Source organism: Taudactylus pleione, unplaced genomic scaffold (genome assembly GCF_031769625.1).
Source record: "Taudactylus pleione unplaced genomic scaffold, aTauple2 ptg000188l, whole genome shotgun sequence".
In the NCBI taxonomy this organism is placed as follows: Eukaryota; Metazoa; Chordata; class Amphibia; order Anura; family Myobatrachidae; genus Taudactylus; species Taudactylus pleione.
In genome coordinates this window covers 6,638,771-6,660,666 of record NW_028284590.1, presented here as the reverse complement: position 1 = coordinate 6,660,666, position 21,896 = coordinate 6,638,771, and the positions used below count along the sequence as shown (strand labels likewise).

General features: G+C 45.6%; 1 protein-coding gene across 1 annotated transcript in view; it reads left to right on the top strand.

Moving 5' to 3' along the window:
- The first annotated feature begins 9,384 nt into the window (after positions 1–9,384).
- Positions 9,385–21,896, top strand: part of LOC148519612 (UDP-glucuronosyltransferase 1A5-like) — a 39,183-nt gene continuing 26,671 nt past the window's right edge. Inside the window, exon 1 of the mRNA XM_088476409.1 lies at positions 9,385–10,264. Within this exon, the coding sequence (XP_088332535.1) occupies positions 9,401–10,264 (864 nt within the window). The 5' untranslated portion in view covers positions 9,385–9,400. The remainder of the gene's footprint in view (positions 10,265–21,896) is intronic.

The following is a 21,896-nucleotide window of genomic DNA, read 5'->3' as shown; positions in this document are numbered from 1 at the left end:
GAGGGTGGTCCACAGTGTCGAAAGCAGCAGAGAGGTCAAGGAGAATGAGTAGAGAGTAGTGGCCCTAGAATTTAGCAGCAAGGAGGTCATTGCTGACTTTTGTGAGGGCAGTTTCAGTGGAGTGGAGAGAATGGAAGCCAGACTGAAAAGGGTCAAGGAGGGAGTGGGAGGAAAGAAAGGTGGTAAGGCGGTTGTAAACAACACGCTCAAGGAGCTTGGAGGCAAAAGGGAGGAAAGAGATGGGACTATAGTTTGAGAGAGTGTTAGTATCACGGGTAGGTTTTTTTAAGAATGGGGGTGACAAGGGCATGTTTGAATGCAGCCGGGATAGTGCCTGATGATAGGGAGAGATTGAGGAGGTGGGCAAAATGGGAGCAGGCAGAAGGAGAGAGGTAGCAGAGGAGACGTCAAGGGGGGAGGTGGAAGGGGGGAGGACCGGATGAGGGACATGACTTCCTCTCCAGACAACGGGGAGAAGAATGTTAGAGTCTGTAAAATGGAAGGGGAGGGGTGATCCGGGAAAGGAGTATGTGGAGAGCTGGGGGACTGGTGGGATATGATGTCCTGACGTATGGAGTCAATTTTAGATGTAAAGTAGGTCACAAAACCAAGGGTAGAGAGTGAGGAGGGGAGGCAAAGAGGGGGTGGGCGGAGGAAGGAGTTGAAGGTGGTGAAGACACTGGGGATTTGAGGACTGAGTGGAGATGAGGTTCTTGAAATTTGACTGTTTAGAGAGGGAAAGGGCATCACTGTAGGATGAGGGCATAAATTTGAAATTTAGAAAATCTGCCTTAGAGCGTGATCTTCTCTACTGTCGCTCAGCAGTTCGTGAACACTTTTGCAAATATCTGGTGCATTTGGAATGCCAGGGTTGAAGTGTGAATCTGCAAGGGTGAATAGTGTCCAGAGCAGAAGGTAAGTATTGTATAGGATAGGTTAAAAGAGAGAAGGTGATTGTCAGAGAGGAGGAATGTGGAATTGGAGTAATCAGAAATATCACAACGGTGAGTGAAGACCAGGTCAAGCGAATGCCCACTCACATGAGAAGGTGAGGAGGTCCATTGGGAGAGACCAAATGAAGATGTGAGGGTAAGGAGTTTGGAGGCAGAGGCTTCTGTCGGGATATCAATAGGAATATTGAAGTCACCTAGGATAATAGAGGGAAGGTCAGAGGAGAGAAAGTGAGGGAGCCAGGAAGCAAAGTTGTCAATGAATTTGGAAGGAGGGACAGGGGATGGTAAATGACAGCTACTCTAAGGTGTACTGGTTGGAAGAGGCATATGGCATGAACCTCAAATGTAGAGAAAGTAACGGATGGTTCAGAGGGCAGGAGTTAGTAGGAGTAACCGGGGGATAGAAGGACCCCTACACCACCACCTTGGCGACCCACAGGCCAAGGGGTGTGAGAGAAGATGAGGCCCCCAGAGGAGAGAGCAGCAGGGGAAGTGGTGTCAGAGGGTGAAATCCAGGTTTCAGTAATGGCTAGGAGATGCATGTTTTTTGAGATGAAAAGGTCATGGGTGGAAACGAGTTTATTACATACTGATCTGGCATTCCAGAGGGCACAGGATAGAGGGACAGTGGGCCTGATTTAGAGCTGGACGCTCTTTAGGAGATTTAATGGGAAAGAAATGGAATATTAAATGAAACTAAATTAGAAGAGAGATGACAGGCTAGGAAGTGAAAAAAGGTAGGAAGAGATTATTTCTAAAGGTGCATACACGTGTAACAATTTTTTGAAGGATTTAATTATTACGACATCGTTATCGTTCAATCGTTGAAAAAAAACGTTCAGTTTCTGAGTTATAACGATGAACGATTATCGTTCACGTGCGTTACCATTTGTAGTTCATTCTGACTGACCAACTGAACGATTTTCATTAAGGGAAGTTACAAAAATCGTTTGTAGTTCAAAAAATCGTTCATTACACTTTAAAAAATCTGACAGATAATCTGACAGAAAATCGTTGGTAACAAAATCGTTGTGTGTGTATGCAGCTTAAGAAATAAACTGAAATTGGCCCTGATCTGAACGATAACTATTTAAAAAATCATTCCATCGTTCATATCTGAAGGAAAATCTGACATATCTGACATGTCTGAACGATGAACGATGCGCGTTCCCGATGGTCAGATAACGATATCTGACATCTGATGTGTTTGCAGTCAGACTTGGACGATTCCATTCATTTTATTGCAGTCAGAAATCGTTCAAATCGTTGGTAAAATCTTTTAAATCGTTCATCTGACACATCTGACAAATCTGACCCTGTGTATACACCATATGAGGTGTTTGTGAAATGAGAGAGTCAGTACAAATATTAGCAAGTAAAGTGTAAGTAGTAATAGAGTCCAGTGATGAATGCCCAGGTTATGTAGGCAGCGGTTGCTTGTAGTGAAGAGATTGTGAACTTACATTTATTGATTATACTTTGTCTTTATGTTCTTTTTTTAGAATGGTTTGAAGTTAGAATGGTCTCCTTCTATTTAACTTCGGTTTAATGCTGGTATAATGCCGAATTTGGTAAGAAATGTGAAGTGCACTTTTAAAATGATGCACTTATAATACTTATGCCCTAGACAGCCCAAGGGCCTGCAGCCTTTCAATGAAACTTAAATAGTGATTGCTGCCATGTGTATGCAATTATTCCAATCAGCCTCCAATACCCTCCCACTAATATGGCTAGTAATAAATTTCCTAGCACAAACAAACAAGGAATACCACAAAGCTGATAAGAACTAGGTCTACTTATCTATTCACTTTGCAAATAGTTCAAAATTAGATGTTCTGCAGCAAAGATGAAGTTACCTGCCAATTAAGTACATTCATGGCCCCGGTGCTGTGAGACAGAAATGTTATGCTAAAATATGTATATGATTTGTGTAGAGAGAAGTGGCTGATGCAAGAGCTGCGATTCCTGACAGTGCCGTGCCTTGGTCCTGAAGTGGGGGATTATCTGTTCCGAACACTGCAGTAAAGGACCCCATACATCTGCGATGGATTGCCGCGATCCCGCGATGCTGCAACCCGGCATCGTGGGAACGCAGAAATCCAAAATGTTTGATTTTGCCGATCGTGATCAAAAAATGATCACGATCTTCAAATTGCCATCATTTAGCATGACAAAATGTCTGCGATCTGGCGACGGATCGCAGAACATTGATGGTGGGCGATCAGAAGTTTCCCGATGGGTGATCGGAAATTTCCGATCGCATCCCTGCATCGCGACGATCCGTCGCAGATGTATGGCCACCTTTAGGCCCAATCCTAGTGTTCATTCTAGCACCCTGCACCTGTCACAACCCGTGCAGTTCCTCTTTCCTGCCTGGTGTGTTGCTCCTTACTCTGGTGCTTCTAGCACACTCAGCTGATGTAACAAACTGCTGAGATACAGAACTGATTGTGCTAGAAGCATCAGAGCAGAGCGTGACACCCCTGGCAGGTACATAGTGTTAGAATGAACTAGGGGTGAGCGGGTTCGGATTTCTGAAATCCGAACCCCCCCGATCCGAGTCCGATCCGAGTCAGGCTCGACTTTTCCCGCCTGACTCGGATCTGAAATCGAGGCAAAACGTCATCATCCCGCCTTCCGAGTCTCGCGGGTTTTGGATCCTATATAAGGTACCCGCGTCGGCGCCATTTTCTCACTCGGCTGTGGACAGTGAAGAGGGAGGGTGGGAGTTAGGGCTGTGTAGTGTAGTGTAGTGTAGTGCTGCTGTTGTCCACTACTTCAAAGTCCATAGGGGCTGGCTGTGTTGTGCTGTGCTGCTGTTGTTAATAGGGGCTGTGTCCACTACTTCAAAGTCCATAGGGGCTGGCTGGACTGTGTTGTGCAGTCAGTTCTCCATAGGGGCTGTGTCCACTCCAAAGTCCTGTGCAGTGTCCCAGTCCTAAAGGGGTGCTGTAGTGTTGTCCAGGGGGTGCACTGTCCATCAGGGGTGCTCCCCCCAAGTGCTAAAAAAATAATATATTTTCTGTGTTTGTGAATTGTGTGCGCAGTAGCCGCACGTGCATCAACAAAGTAGTGCCAAGCGTGCGCCTGTGTCATAAGTAAAGGGCCGGCTGGCTTGACCGTTAAGGGTGCTGTAACCCCCGAAAGTACACTCCAGTCCAAACCAAAAAAAAAATTATTTTCTGTGTTTGTGAATTGTGTGCGCAGTAGCCGCACGTGCATCAACAAAGTAGTGCCAAGCGTGCGCCTGTGTCATAAGTAAAGGGCCGGCTGGCTTGACCGTTAAGGGTGCTGTAACCCCCGAAAGTACACTCCAGTCCAAACCAAAAAAAAAAATTATTTTCTGTGTTTGTGAATTGTGTGCGCAGTAGCCGCACGTGCATCAACAAAGTAGTGCCAAGCGTGCGCCTGTGTCATAAGTAAAGGGCCGGCTGGCTTGACCGTTAAGGGTGCTGTAACCCCCGAAAGTACACTCCAGTCCAAACCAAAAAAAAAATTATTTTCTGTGTTTAGCCGCACATATATATCAAATTGATATAACATAAATGGAGGACCAAACTTTCTCCGATAAAAATAAAATAGAGAAAGATCAAGAACCACTTCCTCCTAGTGCTGAAGCTGCTGCCACTAGTCATGACATAGACAATAACATGCCATCAACGTCGTCTGCCAAGGCCGATGCCCAATGTCATAGTAGAGGGCACATACAATCCCAAATGGCAAAGTTCAGGAAAATGACCTTGAAAAAGACATTTAAATCAGCTGAAGAGAAACGTAAACTTGCCAATATGCCATTTACGACACGGAGTGGCAAGGAACGGCTAAGGTCAATCCCTAGTATGTTCATGACTAGTGGTTCAGCTTCACATGACGATGGAAGCCCTCCTCCCACTAAAAAAATCAAAAGAGTTAAGCTGGCAAAAGCACAGCGAAGAACTGTGCTTTCTAAGAAGATATCACAAATCCCCAAGGAGAGTCCAAGTGTGGTGGTGGTTGCGATGCCTGACCTTCCCAGCACTGGATGGGAAGAGGTGGCTCTTTCCACCATTTGCACGCCCCCTGCAAGTGCTGAAAGGAGCACCCACAGTCCACTTGCTGATATGCAAATTGAAGATGTCACTGTTGAAGTACAACAGGATGAGGATACTGGTGTAGCTGGCGCTGAGGAGGAAGTTGGCGAGGAGGATTCTGATGGTGATGTGGTTTGTTTAAATCAGGCTCCGGGGGAGACAGTTGGATGAAAAAGCCCATCACGGTCATGCCTGGGCAGAAGACCAAACATTCCACCTCTTTGGTCTGGCAATATTTCTATCCAAATGCGGACAACAACTGTCTTGCCATATGTACCATATGTAAAGGTGAAATAAGTAGGGGTAGGGACGTCAACCACCTAGGAACATCCTCCCTTATACGGCACCTGCAGCGCGTTCATAAAAAGTTACTGTCAAGTTCAGAAACTTTGGCTAAGACCGTAAGCAGTCCAGGGACACCTAAATCCCGTTGTCCTGTTGTATCCAAGCGCCTGCATACCACACCGTCAACTCCCTCCTCGTCAATTTCCTCCTTAGTCAGGATCGGAAGTAGTCCTGCAGGCCATGTCACTGGCATGACTGACTCTCCTATCCGGGATTCCTCTGGAGGATCCTGCATTGCTACGCCTACTGCTGCCGCTGTTGCTGCTGCTGGGAGTCGTTCATCATCCCAGAGAGGAAGTAGGAACACCACTACTTTTACTAAACAATTGACCCTCCAACAGTCCTTAGCGAGGAGGATGAAGTACGACAGCAGTCATCCTGAAGCAAAACGTATAACTGAGGCCTTGACTGCTATGTTGGTGTTAGACGTGCGTCCGGTATCCGCCATTAGTGCAGTGGGATTTAGACAATTGATGGAGGTAGTGTGTCCCCGGTTCCAAATCCCGTCTAGATTCCACTTTACTAGGCAGGCGATACCGAGACTGTACAGAAACGTCAGAAAAAGTGTCCTCAGTGTCCTGAAAAATGCCGTTGTACACAATGTCCACTTAACCACGGACATGTGGACAAGTGGAACAGGGCAGACTAAGGACTATATGACTGTGACAGCCCACTGGGTAGATGTATCACCTTACGCAGCAACAGCAGCAGCGTCACCAGTAGCAGCATCTCAGAAACGCCAGCTCGTTACAAGGCAGGCTACGCTGTGTATCACCGGTTTCAGTAAGAGGCACACCGCCGACAACCTCTTAGAGAAACTGAGGGAAATCATCGCCCAGTGGCTTACCCCACTTAGACTCTCCTGGGGATTTGTGATATCTGACAACGCCACCAATATTGTGCGGGCATTACATCTGGGCAAATTCCAGCACGTCCCATGTTTTGCTCACACAATAAACTTGGTGGTGCAGAATTTTCTGAAAAGCGACAGGGGCGTGCAGGAGACGCTTTGGGTGGCCCGAAAAATTTCTGGCCACTTTCGCCTTTCAGCGACTGCGTGCCGAAGACTGGAGCGCCAACAAACACTCTTGAACCTGCCCCGCCATCACCTGAAGCAAGAGGTTGTGACGCGGTGGAACTCAACCCTCTATATGCTTCAGAGGATGGAGGAGCAGCAAAAGGCCATACAAGCCTATACATCCACCTATGACATAGGCAAAGGAGGGGGTATGCACCTGACTCAAGCGCAGTGGAGAATGATTTCCGTGTTGTGCAAGGTTCTCCAGCCCTTCGAACTTGCCACACGTGAAGTCAGTTCAGACACTGCCAGCTTGAGTCAGGTCATTCCCCTCATCAGGCTTTTGCAGAAGCAGCTGGAGAAAGTGAAGGAGGAGCTAAGACGGAGCGATTCCGCTCGGCATGTGGGACTTGTGGATGAAGCCCTTCATTCGCTTTGCCAGGATTCGAGGGTGGTCAATCTGTTAAAATCAGATCACTACATTTGGCCACCGTGCTCGATCCTAGGTTTAAAGCCTACATGGTGTCTCTCTTTCCAGCGGACACAAGCCTGCAGAGGTGCAAAGACCTGCTGTTGAAAACACTGTCAGCTGAAGCAGAACGTGATATGGCAACAGCTCCTTCTTAATTTTTTCCCGCAACTGGGGCTTCCAGGAAACAACTTAGATATCCTAACCAACCTGCTGGCAGTGATGCAGGGCAGGCAGGACCAAGTTTGGACATCTGGTCTGGACTGAAGAACCTGCCAACAATTTCTAACATGTCTACTGTCACTGCATATGATGCTGTCACCTTTGAAAGAATTGTGGAGGATTACATCGGTGACAGCATCCAAGTAGGCATGTCAAACAGTCCGTACCTGTACTGGCAGGAAAAAGAGGCAATTTGGAGGCCCCTGTACAAACTGGCTCTATTTTACCTAATTTGCCCTTCCTCCAGTGTGTACTCCGAAAGAGTTATTAGTGCAGCCGGGAACCTTGTCAGCGAAAGCCGTAGGAGGTTGCTTCCACAAAATGTGGAGAAGATGATGTTCATCAAAATGAATTATCAATTCTTCCGGGAAGACCAGTCACTAGAAAGTACAGAGGGACCTGTGGTGGTGGATTCCAGCGGGGACGAATTAATACTCTGTGAGGATGAGGATGTACACAAGACTGAAAAGGGTGATGAATAATTTGATATACAAATATTGTTATCTTTAAAGTCAAGTTCAGAAAGTTGATGCATTGTTGGAGAAAAGAGTCAAATGATAAGTGTTGTAATTTAAATCCAGTGCAGTTTTTGTGGTCCGTATTGCTAATGACAAATAAATCATCAATGTGGTGGCCATTAAGGACCTGATTGATGCTGAAGCTGCCCGCCCACACATAGTGATGTTTGACCTCACCCATGTATAAGTTGGCATAGCTCGGCGTGAACCTGGTCCCCATGGCTGTACCCATTACTTGTAAATACATGACACCTGAAAAAACGAAAACATTTCTGACTCAAAATGTAGGAAATTGATTTGACAAGGAATGTTCTATGTGTTACAGAAAGGTCACCTTCTAGGGCTAATCGTCTTTTGATCACTTGAATACCAAGATCTTGCGGAATATTTGTATATAGTCCATCTAGCGTAAGAAACGCATAACTGTTTTCCACTTTATATCTTTGATAAGTTGTAAAAAAATGTGCGGTATCCTTTATGTATGACCTTAGAGTAAGCACACGAGGTTGTAAGAATGAGTCCACATAGAAAGTCAAATTGGAAGTAAGAGAGTTTATACCTGAAATTATAGGGTGACCAGGGGGTGACGTGAGGGACTTGTGTATTTTTGGAAGATGGTAGGAAATTGCAGTGGTGGGAAAAGGGGAGTAAAGAAATTGGAATTCCTCTTCTATAAAAATACTCTTCATAACTGCACTATTAAGAAGGGTGTGTAACTCTATGAGCAATCCAGGGGCAGGGTCAGAGGCTAATTTGGTATAAAATGACGTATTATTAAGTTGTCTCAGTGCTTCATGTATGTATTTTTTGACTTATTCTGAATAACAAGTGCTCCCCACGTCCTTTGTCAGCTTCCTTAATGATTATTGAAGTGTCTTTCATAAGGTTGTGGGGGAGCCTTTTTCTCCCATTTGTTGAGATTGGATCTCCTGCTCGGCTTAAATTCCTTTTGAGCACACATGTGTTTGAAATCTTCCAATGAGATTTCATAAAAATTTCTACATTGTTGCTCTTATACTTAATTTGAAAAAAATTCTGACTTTAATTTAAATGTACCTTTGTTCTTAATGTCAAATATAGATTGTATTTGTTGGAGGTGAGGGGGGGGGTCTGACTGATTTTCTTCCCACAGTTCCATAAGAGTATCTAGAGCAGGTCCACCTCCTGAGTCCACATAACGGGTAAAGCTTCTTCCCCTCCTTTCTCTAAACTTTGTTTGGGAAAATACCTTTTCTCTACATACTGATCTCATAAATCTGTTAAGGTCCACAAATGGATTAAAGATAACTGGGGATGAGGTGGGTGCAAATTTAAAACCTTTGCTTAGGAGTGATATCTCATTGTTGGTCAGAATTCTTGAGGAAAGGTTATATATATAGTTTTAGAATTATGTTTCTTAGAGATTTAGCTCTCAAGTTTTTCCCTCCCCTTCTGCCTCGAAATCTGAAACCCTTTATTTTTATTGCAGCTGCGTTCCGTGCGAAATCGCAGCTGCGTTCGCATTAGTGATCACTACAGAATAAGGCCCACAGATTGAAAGCTGAAATAGCTATTTACATTCAGCTGACTCCCTAATCAGCCACATGTAATGTGCTGAGTACGGGAATGATCTCAAAGGTTGCAAGGGTTGTAATGTAAACTAATATGACATTTGCCCTTTAAAACCAACATGTGCAGTACATAGCTCCTCCTCAGTGCAAAGTCCCAAGTTATTGCTCAGTGACATAGTGGAGACTGTCATATATCTGACAGTACAGATCTTCATAGGCAGTTTGCAGATAGGTTGTATTCTGCAGCCTGAGGACATGGCTAGCTCGCATCTCTCCTTGTATATTATGGTTACCGTTGTGTTATTTACTTTTAGCCATGTAACATTTGCTGAGGGTGGTAAAATTCTCATTGTGCCTACAGATGGCAGTCACTGGCTTAGCATGCGCCCTGTGGTGACTTTATTGAGGCAGAAAGGACACCAAGTTGTAGTGGTTGCACCAGAAAGCAATCTGCATCTTCAGACTTCTGAAGACTGTGAGGTGAAGTTCTACCCTGTGTCCTACTCCATGGAACATCTACAGAATCATTTCTCATCTTTTGCAAGGGAGCTTTTCACTGAAAGACCTTTTCTGCAGAAATTTTTAAAGACCCACGAGAAGATGAGTGAAGCAGCAACCCTAATGTTAAACACTTGTGTACGAATGTTGAACAATACTGCGTTAATACTGTCCCTGGAAGAATTTAACTTTGATGTTGTCTTCACGGATCCTGTGATCCCCTGTGGTCAAATACTTGCAGAGCACCTATCTGTACCCTCTGTTTTCTTCCTGCGTGGCATACCTTGCCACCTGGATTCTAAAGCATCTAAATGCCCATTGCCATTATCTTACATCCCACGGCTGTTGACAAGTTTGACCGATCGAATGACTTTTCCTCAACGGCTGAAGAATCTCCTGTTCGACGCATTCTTGTATTTCCTGTGTGATTCTGTTTACGCTCCTTACCAGCATCTGGCCTCTGAATTCTTACAGAGAGAGGTCAACCTCCTGGAAATTCTTGGCCATGCAGCCATCTGGCTGATGAGAATCGACTTTGTCTTTGATTACCCAAAGCCGGTGATGCCCAACATGGTCTTCATAGGAGGAATCAATTGTGTCAAACAGAAGTTTCTTAATCAGGTGGGAAATCAAAAATAGCATTTTTTTAAAAAAAATCTGAAACATATGTCCTCCATGCTGTAGATGATTTCATTTCATTGAATATATTTGCATTTTTATTTATATAGCGCCTGCATATTACACAGTGTTTATAGAGAATGTTTAATTATTCCCTGTCTGATTAGAGCTTACCCTCTAAATTCCATATAACATGAAATCACACACTGGGGTTAATGTTTTGCAGGAGTCAATTTACCTACAAGTATGTTTTTCGGACAGTGGGAGCATCGAGAGGAACATTAACCCATGCAAACACAGGGAAAACACAAAAACTTCACATCGGTAGTGCCCTTGGCAGAAGCACACTATTATTATTATTATTATCATTTATTTATATGGCGCCACAAGTGTTCCACAGTGCCTTACAAAGTACATAGGCAAATAGGTAGACTTACAGTGACTTACAGTACAATACAATACAGGACATATAGGATAATATACATTGCTACATTCGCGACCATAACACCCAGATAAGCAACAGAGCAAAGCAACCAAGTGTTAGGTGCCCTAGTGGGGAGTAAGAAGTAGATGAAAGTAGAATTAGGAAAAGCACAAGAGGGTAGAGGGCCCTGCTCATAAGAGCTTACATTCTAACCTCATGTGCTTCTCCTCCCCCTACTTATAGTATAATTTACTCCTAACTCCCCACAACGGCACCTAACACCTGGTTGCTCATGTCCTGCTGCTTGTGTTATGCAGCTATGTTTATAACCATGTCCTTGTCCTGCATTGTTTTGTATTACTATTAACTGTTTTTCTTGTGTGCTCATTTATGTACTGTGTAAGGCACTGCGGAACCTTTGTGGCGCCATATAAATAAAGGATAATAATAACAATAATAAAGGGGTGGGACAGACAAACAGGTGTGACACAGATGGGGCAGGCGGGGAGGAAGGAGTATGTAGCAGCAAGTTAAGATGAGAGCTGGAAGGCTTTGATGAAATAGTGGGTCTTGAGAGCCCGTTTGAAGGATTGTAGAGAGGTGGAGAGTCTGATGGGAAGAGGGAGAAAGTTCCAAAGGTGGGGAGCAGCATGGGCAAAATCTTGGAGGCGGGAGTGGGAGGAAGTATCAATTGGCATGAGAGGCAGCGTGCATTTGTTGAACGAAGAGGGCGGACAGGAGAGTAAAGAGAGATGAGATCCGAGATGTAAATGGGAGAAGAATGGCTGAGGGCTTTGTAAGTGAGTGTGAGAACCTTAAATTGGGTTCTGAAAGGGAAGGGGAGCCAGTGGAGAGCTTGTAGGAGAGGGGAGGCAGATGCAGAGCGTTTTGAGAGGAAGTTGAGCTGAGCAGCAGCATTGAGGATAGACTGGAGAGGGGAGAGAAGGGAGTTGGGGAGGCCAGATCGGAGGAGGTTACAGTAGTCCAATCTGGAGATGACCAATGAGTGTATGAGGGTTTTAGTGGCATCCTGGGTGAGAAAGGGTCTAATCGGAAATATTTTGAAGATGAAAACGACAGGACTGTGAGAGATTCTGGATATGTGGTTTAAAGGAGAGGGAGGAGTCCAGGATAACTCCAAGACAGCGCATTTTGGGGCTAGAGGAAATAGTTGTGCCATCAATTGATAAAGAAATGGTGGGTAGTGTGGTTATGTTGGGGGGTGGGAAAATGATAAGCTCAGTCTTAGACATATTAAGTTTAAGAAATCGCTGGGACATCCAGGAAGAGATGGCAGAGAGACAGTTGGAGATACGAGTGAGTAGAGATTGGGAGAGGTCAGGGGAGGAAAGGTAAATCTGAGTATCATCAGCATAGAGATGATATTGGAGGTCAAAAGAGCTGATGAGTTCACCTAGTGAGGACGTATAAAGTGAGAAAAGGAGAGGTCCAAGAACAGAACCTTGGGCAACACCTACTGTAAGAGGCTGTGGGGGGGTAGAGGAGTCATGAGAGGAGACAGAGAAGGATCGGTCAGAGAGGCAGGAAAATAGCCAGGAGAGGGTAGTGTCACGTAGACCAAGGGAGTGAAGGATTTGCAGAAGTAGAGGGTGGTACACAGTGTCAAAAGCAGCAGAGAGGTATAGGAGAATGAGTAGAGTAGTGGCCCTTGGATTTAGTGGATTTAGAGTGGAGAGAATGTAAGCCAGACTGAAAAGGGTCAAGGAGGGAGTTGGAGGAAAGAAAGGTGGTAAGGCGGTTGTAAACAACATGCTCAAGGAGCTTGGAGGCAAAAGGGAGGAGAGAGATGGGACAGTAGTTGGAGAAAGTGTTAGGATCAAGGGTAGGTTTTTTTAAGAATGGGGGAGACAAGGACATGTTTGCAGAAGGAGAGAGGTAGCGGCGGAGACATGAAGGGATAGGGTCAAGGCGGGAGGTGGAAGGGGGGGAGGACCAGATGAGGGACATGACTTCCTCTCCAGATACAGGGGAGAACAATGTTAGAGTCTGTAAAATGGATGGGGAGGGGTGATCCAGGAAAGAAGGAGGTGGAGAGCTGGGGACTGGTGGGATATGATGTCCTGACGTATGGAGTCAATTTTAGATGTAAAGTAGGTCGCAAAGTCAAGGGTAGAGAGTGAGGAGTGGAGGCGAGGAGGAGGTGGTGCGAGGAGGGAGTTGAAGCTGATGAAGACACTGAGGTTTTGAGGACTGAGAGGAGATGAGGTTCTTGAAATTTGACTGTTTAGAGAGGGAAAGGGCATCACTGTAGGATAAGAGCATAAATTTGAAATGGAGAAAATCTGCCTTAGAGCGTGATCTTCTCCACTGTCGCTCAGCAGTTCGTGAACACTATTGCAGATATCTGGTGCATTTGGAATGCCAGGGTTGAGGTGTGAATCTGCGAGGGTGAATAGTGATCGCTGGAGCAACAGAGTCCAGAGCAGAAGTAAGGTAGGTATTGTATAGGATAGGTTAAAAGAGAGAAGGTGATGGTCAGAGAGGGGGAATGTGGAATTGGAGTATTCAGAAATATCACAACAGTGAGTGAAGACCAGGTCAAGCGAATGCCCACTCACATGGGAAGGTGAGGAGGTCCATTGGGAGAGACCACATGAAGACATGAGGGTAAGGAGTTTGGAGGCAGAGGCTTCTGTGGGAATATCAATAGGAATATTGAAGTCACCTAGGATAATAGAGGGAAGGTCAGACGAGAGAAAGCGAGGGAGCCAGGAAGCAAATTGGCCAGGAGGACGGTAAATGACAGCTACTCTAAGGTGTACTGGTTGGAAGAGGCGTATGGCATGAACCTCAAATGTAGAGAAAGTAAGGGATGGTTCAGAGGGCAGGAGTTAGTAGGAGTAACTGGGGGATAGAAGGACCCCTACACCACCACCATGGTGATCCCCAGGCCGAGGGGTGTGAAGAAGATGAGGCCCCCAGAGGAGAGAGCAGCAGGGAAAGTGGTGTCAGAGGGTGAAAACCAGGTTTCTGTAATGGCTAAAAGATGCAAGTTTTTTTAGATGAAAAGGTCATGGGTGGGAACCAGTTTATTACATACTGATCTGGCATTCCAGAGGGCACAGGATAGAGGGACAGTGTTTGGGAGTGGGAGAGATGTGAATTAGATTATCAGGGTTGCTGTGAGTTTAATTTGGGTGACCGAGATGAAAGTAGTGGAGAGATTGTGCAGGGACCAGTGCTGGGAAGGGAACCTATAGGTGCTTGACAGGGAGGGAGTTTAATATTATGGGAGTGGGGTGGCGTGGAGTGGAGGTTTGGAGGAGGGATTACCAGTGGGGTAGTAGGACATAGGAGGGGTAGAAGAGAATGAAAGTGGAGTAATGGGAGAGGAGAGGGAGGAAGCAGGCAGAGGAGGGGAGATAAAGGAAGGAGGAGGTGGAGGAGACAAGGGGAAAATGATATAGGTGGAAAAAGGGGGCAGAGCAGAGGATTAGGTAGACACTGACTGGAGGGGGAGGTACACATGATACTGGTGTGGATGAGTTGAATAGGGGAAGGAAAGATAGATGTAGGAATAAAGTATGAATGTTAGAGAAAGTACATGAGATTTGCAGAAAAGCAAGTAATAGTACAATGGAGGAAAAGGTAACTACACAATTTCCAAACTTTATTATTGAGCAGAGGAAAAGAGGAGATTTAATGGGGAAGAAATGGAATATTAAATGAAACTGAATTAGAAAACAGATGACAGGCTAGGAAGTGAAAAAAAAGTGGGAAGAGATTATTTCTAAAGGTGCATACACTCGTAACGATTTTTTGAACGATTTAATTATAGCGACGTCGTTATCGTTCAATCGTTGAAAAAAAAAGTTCAGTTTCTGAGTTATAACGATGAACGATTATCGTTCATGTGCGTTCCCGTTTGTAGTTCATTCTGACTGACCAACTGAACGATTTTCATTAAGGGAAGTAACAAAAATCGTTCATTACACTTTAAAAAATCTGACAGATAATCTGACAGAAAATCGTTCATAAAATCGTTGGTAACAAAATCGTTGTGTGTGCATGCAGTTGAAGAAATAAACTGAAATTGGCACTGAATACAGTGGGCTATCAGGTGTTTGTGAAATGAGAGTCAGTACAAATATTAGCAAGTAAAGTGTAAGTTCTTATAGTGAGCAAATAGAGGGTCTCATTCAGAGCCGGACGCTCTTTAAGAGCACTCGCTCTGAATCAGGGCATTTTTTGTTTGTTTGTTGCAGCCTCCTGGCCGCTCGCTAAGCTGTGGGTGACCACCCACAGCTTTTGCGGGCGGTCAGGCCATGGTCGCGACCATCGGGGCTTGCGACGAGACCCTTGTGGTAGGGTCTCGTCCGTCGCAAGCCCCAGAGAGCTAACAGAGCAGGAAGCTCTCCACTGACATCACTGGTGATGTCAGTGGTGCCTCCCACAAACAGCAGGCATTCCTTTGGGAATGCCTCCATTTGTGTAGCCACCCCTTCGCCCCGCCTACAAAACGGGGCGAGCTGTCGATCAACATCGACAGCCGCCCCATTTGTAGTGAGTCCCGGAGCGAGAGAATGTCTCTCTCGCTCCGGGGCTTGCGCATACGTGCAGCGGGTGCCGCGCGCATGCAGTACCCCACCATTGACCTGCTAGCGAGCGCTATACACTCGCGAGCGGGTCTGAATCAGGTCCAGAGTCCAGTGATGAATGTCCAGGTTTTGCAGGCAGCAGTTGCTAGTAGTGAAGAGATTGTGAACTTACATTTCTTGATTATACTTTGTCCTAATGTTCTTGTTTTAGAATGGTTTCAAGTTAGAATGGTCTCCTTCTGTTTAACTTCGGTTTAATGCTGGTATAATGCCTGCAGCCTTTCAATGAAACTTAAATAGTGATTGCTGCCACGTGTATGCAATGATTCCAATCATTGAGATTTGTTTGTTGAGATTTGTTTAAATCAATATTCTGTGTGATTATGAGGCCTATTCATCATAACTAAAATTCGATGGAGGTAATTAGGTTTAGCATGGAGTTCTACCTAATTACCGGAGGAATTCGTCATTCCTCCTCTCCATAACTATCTATTCCCGAAAAGCTGTAATTTTTGCGATCTCATTTAGTATCTCTTTTCAGGAAATAGATACTTTTCCCTCTCTGCCCTAACTTACCGCAGCTGTAATCAGTGCTGCACATGTGCAGTAATTCTGTGTGTCCCCCTCCCCTCCGCTCACCTCCCTGTCCCCCACCTACCTGCCACTGCAGCCGCGGACCCCGACCTCTTGTCTGAAGAGGAGAAAACAGTAAAGTTAAAAAAAAATAATTTTTTGTAACTTTTTTTTAAACTTTACTGTGTTCTGCCGGGCAAACACAGTCGGAGCAGCAGCCGGAGGAGGGACAAGGAAGTGACGGATCGAGCCGGAAGAGCACCTGCACAGCTGAAAGCAGGTAAGTGTCACCCGCTATACGCCACCTGAGAGATTTCAGTGATATCTCCTGTGTTAATGAATACTAAAATAACGGTAATTAAAATGTCCTTAAAACCGTTATTTTAGTGTTGATGAATAGGCCTCTGTATGTCCTTTCCCAATACTCTTATGCGGTTTGTATTAATTCCCCCTCATCAAACCCCTTTATATATCAAAGGCTTGTATGCAGATACACCCGGCCCCTTCAAGTCCAGCACTTTGATGCCAACAGGGCCCCCAGCCCCCTCATGCCCATTGCTTACTGTATATGCCATCAGAGACCTCCAGCCCGCTCACTCTTTGGTGAAGATCACAGCGGTCTATAGAGATGCAGGAGGCACTAGAGCATCACGTCAATGCAGTTGTCGGGCACAGGGGGAGACATCTCACTGATATGTGCAGGCTGCTTGTTTGGGAGGGAAACGCAGACCGGAAACACGGGGATTAAACACGGGTAGGAGCGATCACATACACACGACCCTGACAAACACGAGAGCTTGGTAAATTCCCGATTTTATTCTAAAAAAAAACAAAACTCCCGATTCTGATTGTTCCTACCCGTGTTTAAAAATGGACAGACTCGGAGCTCAGTAAATTTACTCCTTAGGGGCCCATTTATCAATAATCACATTTGCAATGAGATCTGGGGACGATATTAGCGCCCATGATCGCATTATAGTATAGCACCAGTATGTAAAAGAACACCTGCAGGGACAGGAGCTCAGAAAGTAGCCTGTCCCTGCGATGTGCTCAGAGTAGGGATGAGCGGGTTCGGATTTTCGAAATCCGAACCCCCCCCCCCCCGAGACCCCCCGATTCGAGCTGGGAACCGAGGGCTTGATTCAGACGATGGTCCCCCACTGCTCATGCGCGAGACCCGGCCAGCGACGGGTGCTCCGTCGGTACGGGTCTCGCACCAAAGCGGAGCCGCTGTCGATGGTGATTGACAGCTTGCCTCGTTTTGGAGGTGGGCAGGGGGGTTGGCTGGGCAAACGGAGGCGTTCCTGCAGGAACGCCTGCCGTATGGGGGCAGCCCTACTGACATCACTCGTGATGTCAGTAGGTGGACTTCCTGCTCTATTAGAGCAGGAAGTCCACTGGGGCTTGCGGCCATGAGACCCTACCACAAGGAACGCCCTGATTCAGAGCGAGCGCTCTCAAAGAGCGTCCGGCTCTGAATCAGGCCCTGAGTCCGGCTCGGGTTTTCCCTCCAGACTTGGTTCCCGGAACGAGGCAAAACGTCATCATCCTGTTGTTGGATTCTCACAAAACCCGGACTTTGCACATTTCGCGTCTCCCGCCCTGCCATCTTCACTCCAGTCCTGGAGAGGGTAGTGAGAGGATGTGTCTGTGGGAAAGTGGCGTGGCGTGGCGACCTGCTCTGCTGTATCAGTCCAGTCCAGTCCAGTGCTGCTGTATCAGTCTGGGGGTGACCTGCTCTGCTGTATCAGTCCAGTCCAGTGCTGCTGTATCAGTCTGGGGGCGACCTGCTCTGCTGTATCATTCCAGTCCAGTGCAGTGGTGCGGTCTTGTGCTGTATATTCAGTCCAAATAATTTTTACAGGGGCTGCCCTGTGTGGTGTAGGGGTACGCTGCCCTGTGTATATTCACTACAAATAAAAATGGACGATTTCAATCAGTACAAATAATTTTTACAGGGGCTGCCCTGTGTGGTGTAGGTGTATGCTGCCCTGTGCCCTGTGTATATTCACTCCAAATAAAAAGGGGTGATTTAAATCAGTCCAAATATTTTTTGCAGTCATCTCCGGGAAATGTTGCATCCACCTATGACATAGGCAAAGGAGGGGGTATGCACCTGACTCAAGCGCAGTGGAGAATGATTTCCGTATTGTGCAAGGTTCTCCAGCCCTTCGAACTTGCCACACGTGAAGTCAGTTCAGACACTGCCAGCTTGAGTCAGGTCATTACCCTCATCAGAAAATATAAGAAGAATTACTGCGCTAGATGTACAGTATTATTCAATAAAAATAAAAAAATTATTTAAATATATTGCTCTCTATTATGTATACAAAAAGGCTTGCTTGATTAACACAAATATTTAATTGTAAAACATATTGTGGGTGGTAACAGGGGAAGGTGCATGTGAATGGGGGAGTGGATGTGCGAACGCAGGCGTGTCTGGCAGGCAAAACGCCGTTTAAAGGGTGTGCATAATTAGCAAAGTAGTGTCATTGTACACTTCACCTGCATGTATTTCAGCCAGCGCTGATCGCTAAGCTTGCGGCAGGCTAAGGCAACCCCAAGTGCTGCGAGCAGCTCCGATGGCTTGCGATGGTCCCGATTAATCCTACATTTCCCGGAGATGACGTGTTGCGAGTGGCAAGTGGGTGTCTTCAGACATTTGCAAGCGCACTTTGCTGTAGCTCGCTACAACATAGTGAGCGTCCTTACGCGATGCAGTGCGAGCGCTTAATTTAAATAACCGGACCCTTTTTGTCAGCGAGCGATCGCATCTTGCGAGTGGGTCTGAATGAGCTCTTATGTGCTCTTTAGAGCCTGGTTTTTCAAGCTGTCATCCTGCCTGCCAATGCAGTGCCACTCCTAGATGGGCCATGTGTTTGTGCTGCCCACTTGTGTCGCTTAGCATAGTCATCCAGCTACCTCGGTGCAACCTTTTGGCCTAAAAACAATATTGTGAGGTGTTCAGAATAGACTGGAAATGAGTGGGAATTAATGTTATTGAAGTTAATAATAGCATAGGAACAAAAACAACACCCAAATTCTGTGATTTTAGCTGTTTTTATGCTTTTTTCAAAAAAAATACAGAACCAAAACCTGGAAGGGTGGTTTTGGCAAAACCAATCCAGATCCAAAACACGAAGAAAGATCCAGATCCAAAAACAAAATACCAAAAGTGGCCGGTGCAAATCCCTAGCTCAGAGTGAAGAGACCGTCTCTTCCCTCCTATGATGTACTCCTGCATATGTGTGGCCTACACGCATGTGTGGCTGCCTTTGCAGGGTGGGGAATCCTCCGGAACCCTCTAATAGTAATTTTTACGAACTGTAGCCCGTAGTTAGCTGCGGGAGCCAAGCTCCGGAATGCATCCCCCATAGACACTTATGGGGTTATGGCTGTTGTTGGAGATGGAGTGAATGCAGCAGATATCGATCATATCTGCCAAGGACTCACTATAATATATCTGGAGAATAATAAATCTTTGCAGGTATCCCCTGGGTGTTTTCGTTGAATATGCCACAAATATTTAATGATAAATAGGCCACTTAGTATCTCTCCACAAGTAATTATTTTATCACGCATGCACATTTTTATGCAAACTTTGTCTCTTGCCCTAGCGTTTCCTGCGCATTTTGCATTTACGGCTACCTGCGCGAAGGAAGCCCAAGATGGGATTCGAAAGAGGCGTGTACATTTAGGGGTAAATTTACCAAGATACGAGATAGGTCGCAATGACCATCTCGGGTGATTTATTCATTTATTTCCTGCTTGCAAATTTACTAAAGGCAAAAGTCGGGTGAGTTAGAGAGAGATTTCTCTCATCTCACTCGTAAAACTCAGGTGAGATAGCAATCTCAAATCAAATCAGCCCTAACCGCTAGTCAGCCCATACTCACCTATGCATAGTTTACGTCCTCTTCTCCAAGTAGGCATCCATGGGGTTAAAGCAAAAAAATGGGTGCTCTCGCGACATTGTATCTACTGCTGTAACCACAAGGTTAATTGAGGTGAACCTTGTGGTTACATCTAAGATACAATGTAACAATGATACAATGTAGATACCTGGCCTGGGCTGACTAGCGATCAGGGCTGATGCTGTGGCTGGGGGCCCAGTGAAAGGGCACGCATGGCTGTGGCATCAGTCCCCCGCTAGAAATAGTCTGGAGCTGGTTTTAAATATATGGGGAACCTCACGCCATTTTTTTTCTCCCTATATTTAAAACCAGGTCTGGCCCTGCTGCCTGGTGCTGGTTCTTAAATTACAGTGGAACCCTACACATTTTTTTCCTTGTAATTTTAAGAACCAGGACTGGCTGGCAAGTCCGGGGCTGGTTAAGCTTTAGGAGGGGGGGACCTCACGTCATTTTTTTAAATAACATTTAACCCTTTTTTACAGGTCTTAAGACACAAGCAGCAAGCACATATCTCACTGATATGTGCTGGCTGCTAGCTCGGGAGACATTTTCAGAGCGAAAACACTGCAATCTTGGGTGAGTAATCTCCTGCAAAACGAGATACTCGGGAGAGATATCTCGTTCTGCTTCACCATTGGCAAACTCGTTTAGCCGCAAATCGCCTGTTTGTAAATTTGGAATAAAAAAAGTGATTAAATTACCCAAGTCTTGGCGAGTTCCAGCGAGATTAATCTCCTTGAACATCGGGACCATCTTGAATCTTAGTAAATTTACCCCAATAGTGTAGTAAGGGCGTGTTGTCGCGAGTTGTGTGTCAAGATGACAGCCTAACATTTTTGCCTGTTTGTAGGGGGTAAATTGTGGGTAGTAGACCTCTGGTGGAAGTTGCAAGCTGAGGATGAACTTGCTTCCTCATACAGTTTGAGAGGGTTCTTCTCTAGAAATCTACAAAAACAAGACTCATCTGTTTCTTCAGGAATTTCATTAATGTCCCTTTAGTCCCTAAAAAATATACTATCCAAATGCTTAGGTCTCTTTTCTGTTAACTTTATTTTGTATCTTGTGTTTTTAACTGCAAATGTAAAGTATTCTGAGTCCTATTGGGAAAAAATGCTATATAAATGACTATTATTATGATGATGATGATCGCTGCAGTTATACAACTGAAAAAGTGGGGTCTCGGCTGCACATCCTAATTTAAACATAATAAGAGGTGCTACTATGCTGAGACCTGTAGTTCTAATTCAGAAAAAATGGGAAAATGCAGATGCACACTCTAAGCACGAAGAATACTGATAATCAAAAATATATCTAATAAACTCTAACAATTATTGTGGTTTTATAGTAAGGTTCTTAGGGTCTCATTCATCTTGCATCGCAAATCTGCAATCGCACGTTGCGAAAATATGCAAATTAACTCAATTCAGCGGGACAGTCCCGTTTTTCTGGGACTGTCCCGCTGTCCCACCCGCAGGCCGCAGTGTCCCGTGGTGGGGGGGAAGTTGGGGGAAGCATACACTGCTGCTCTGCATAGCAGAACAGCGGGTATGCAGAGGTAGAATAGATGCTGTGCGCATGAGCACAGCATCTATTCACAGTACAGGAGGGAAGCCCTGGGGCAGCCCATCATCTCGAGATGCTGGGCACTCCCCATTAGTGATGTAAATGGGGCGCCCCCTTTATGATCAGGCCACACACCCTTTTCGGCCGTGCGCGCCTTCGCCACGCGGAGGTCCCGACTCTGGGACTCCGAATGTTTGGAGGTATGGTACATGTTTGGCCAAAGATGTTTGCCCACCTACCACATCACGGTGAACCTCATCAGGTGGGTACTTAACATCCCTAATACTGACACACTATATAAATTTATCTAGGATTTACCTTTAATTAGGGATGTGCGGGCTCGGATTAGTTCAGATTTTCCCACCAACATTCATGGACAAACATCATCAATCCTGGACAAAAGTCCATGAAAGATGATGTTTGTACATGAAAGATGACGTTTTGCCTCTTTCTAAGACCCGATTTTTGGCGGGAAAAAAAATCTGAATTTGGTGGGAAAATCCTAACTAATCCGAGCCCGCACATCCCTACCTTTAATATCACCCATCACATGTGTGTACTGCAATGCACAGGGCCCACACTAAGTAAAATCACCAGGGGCA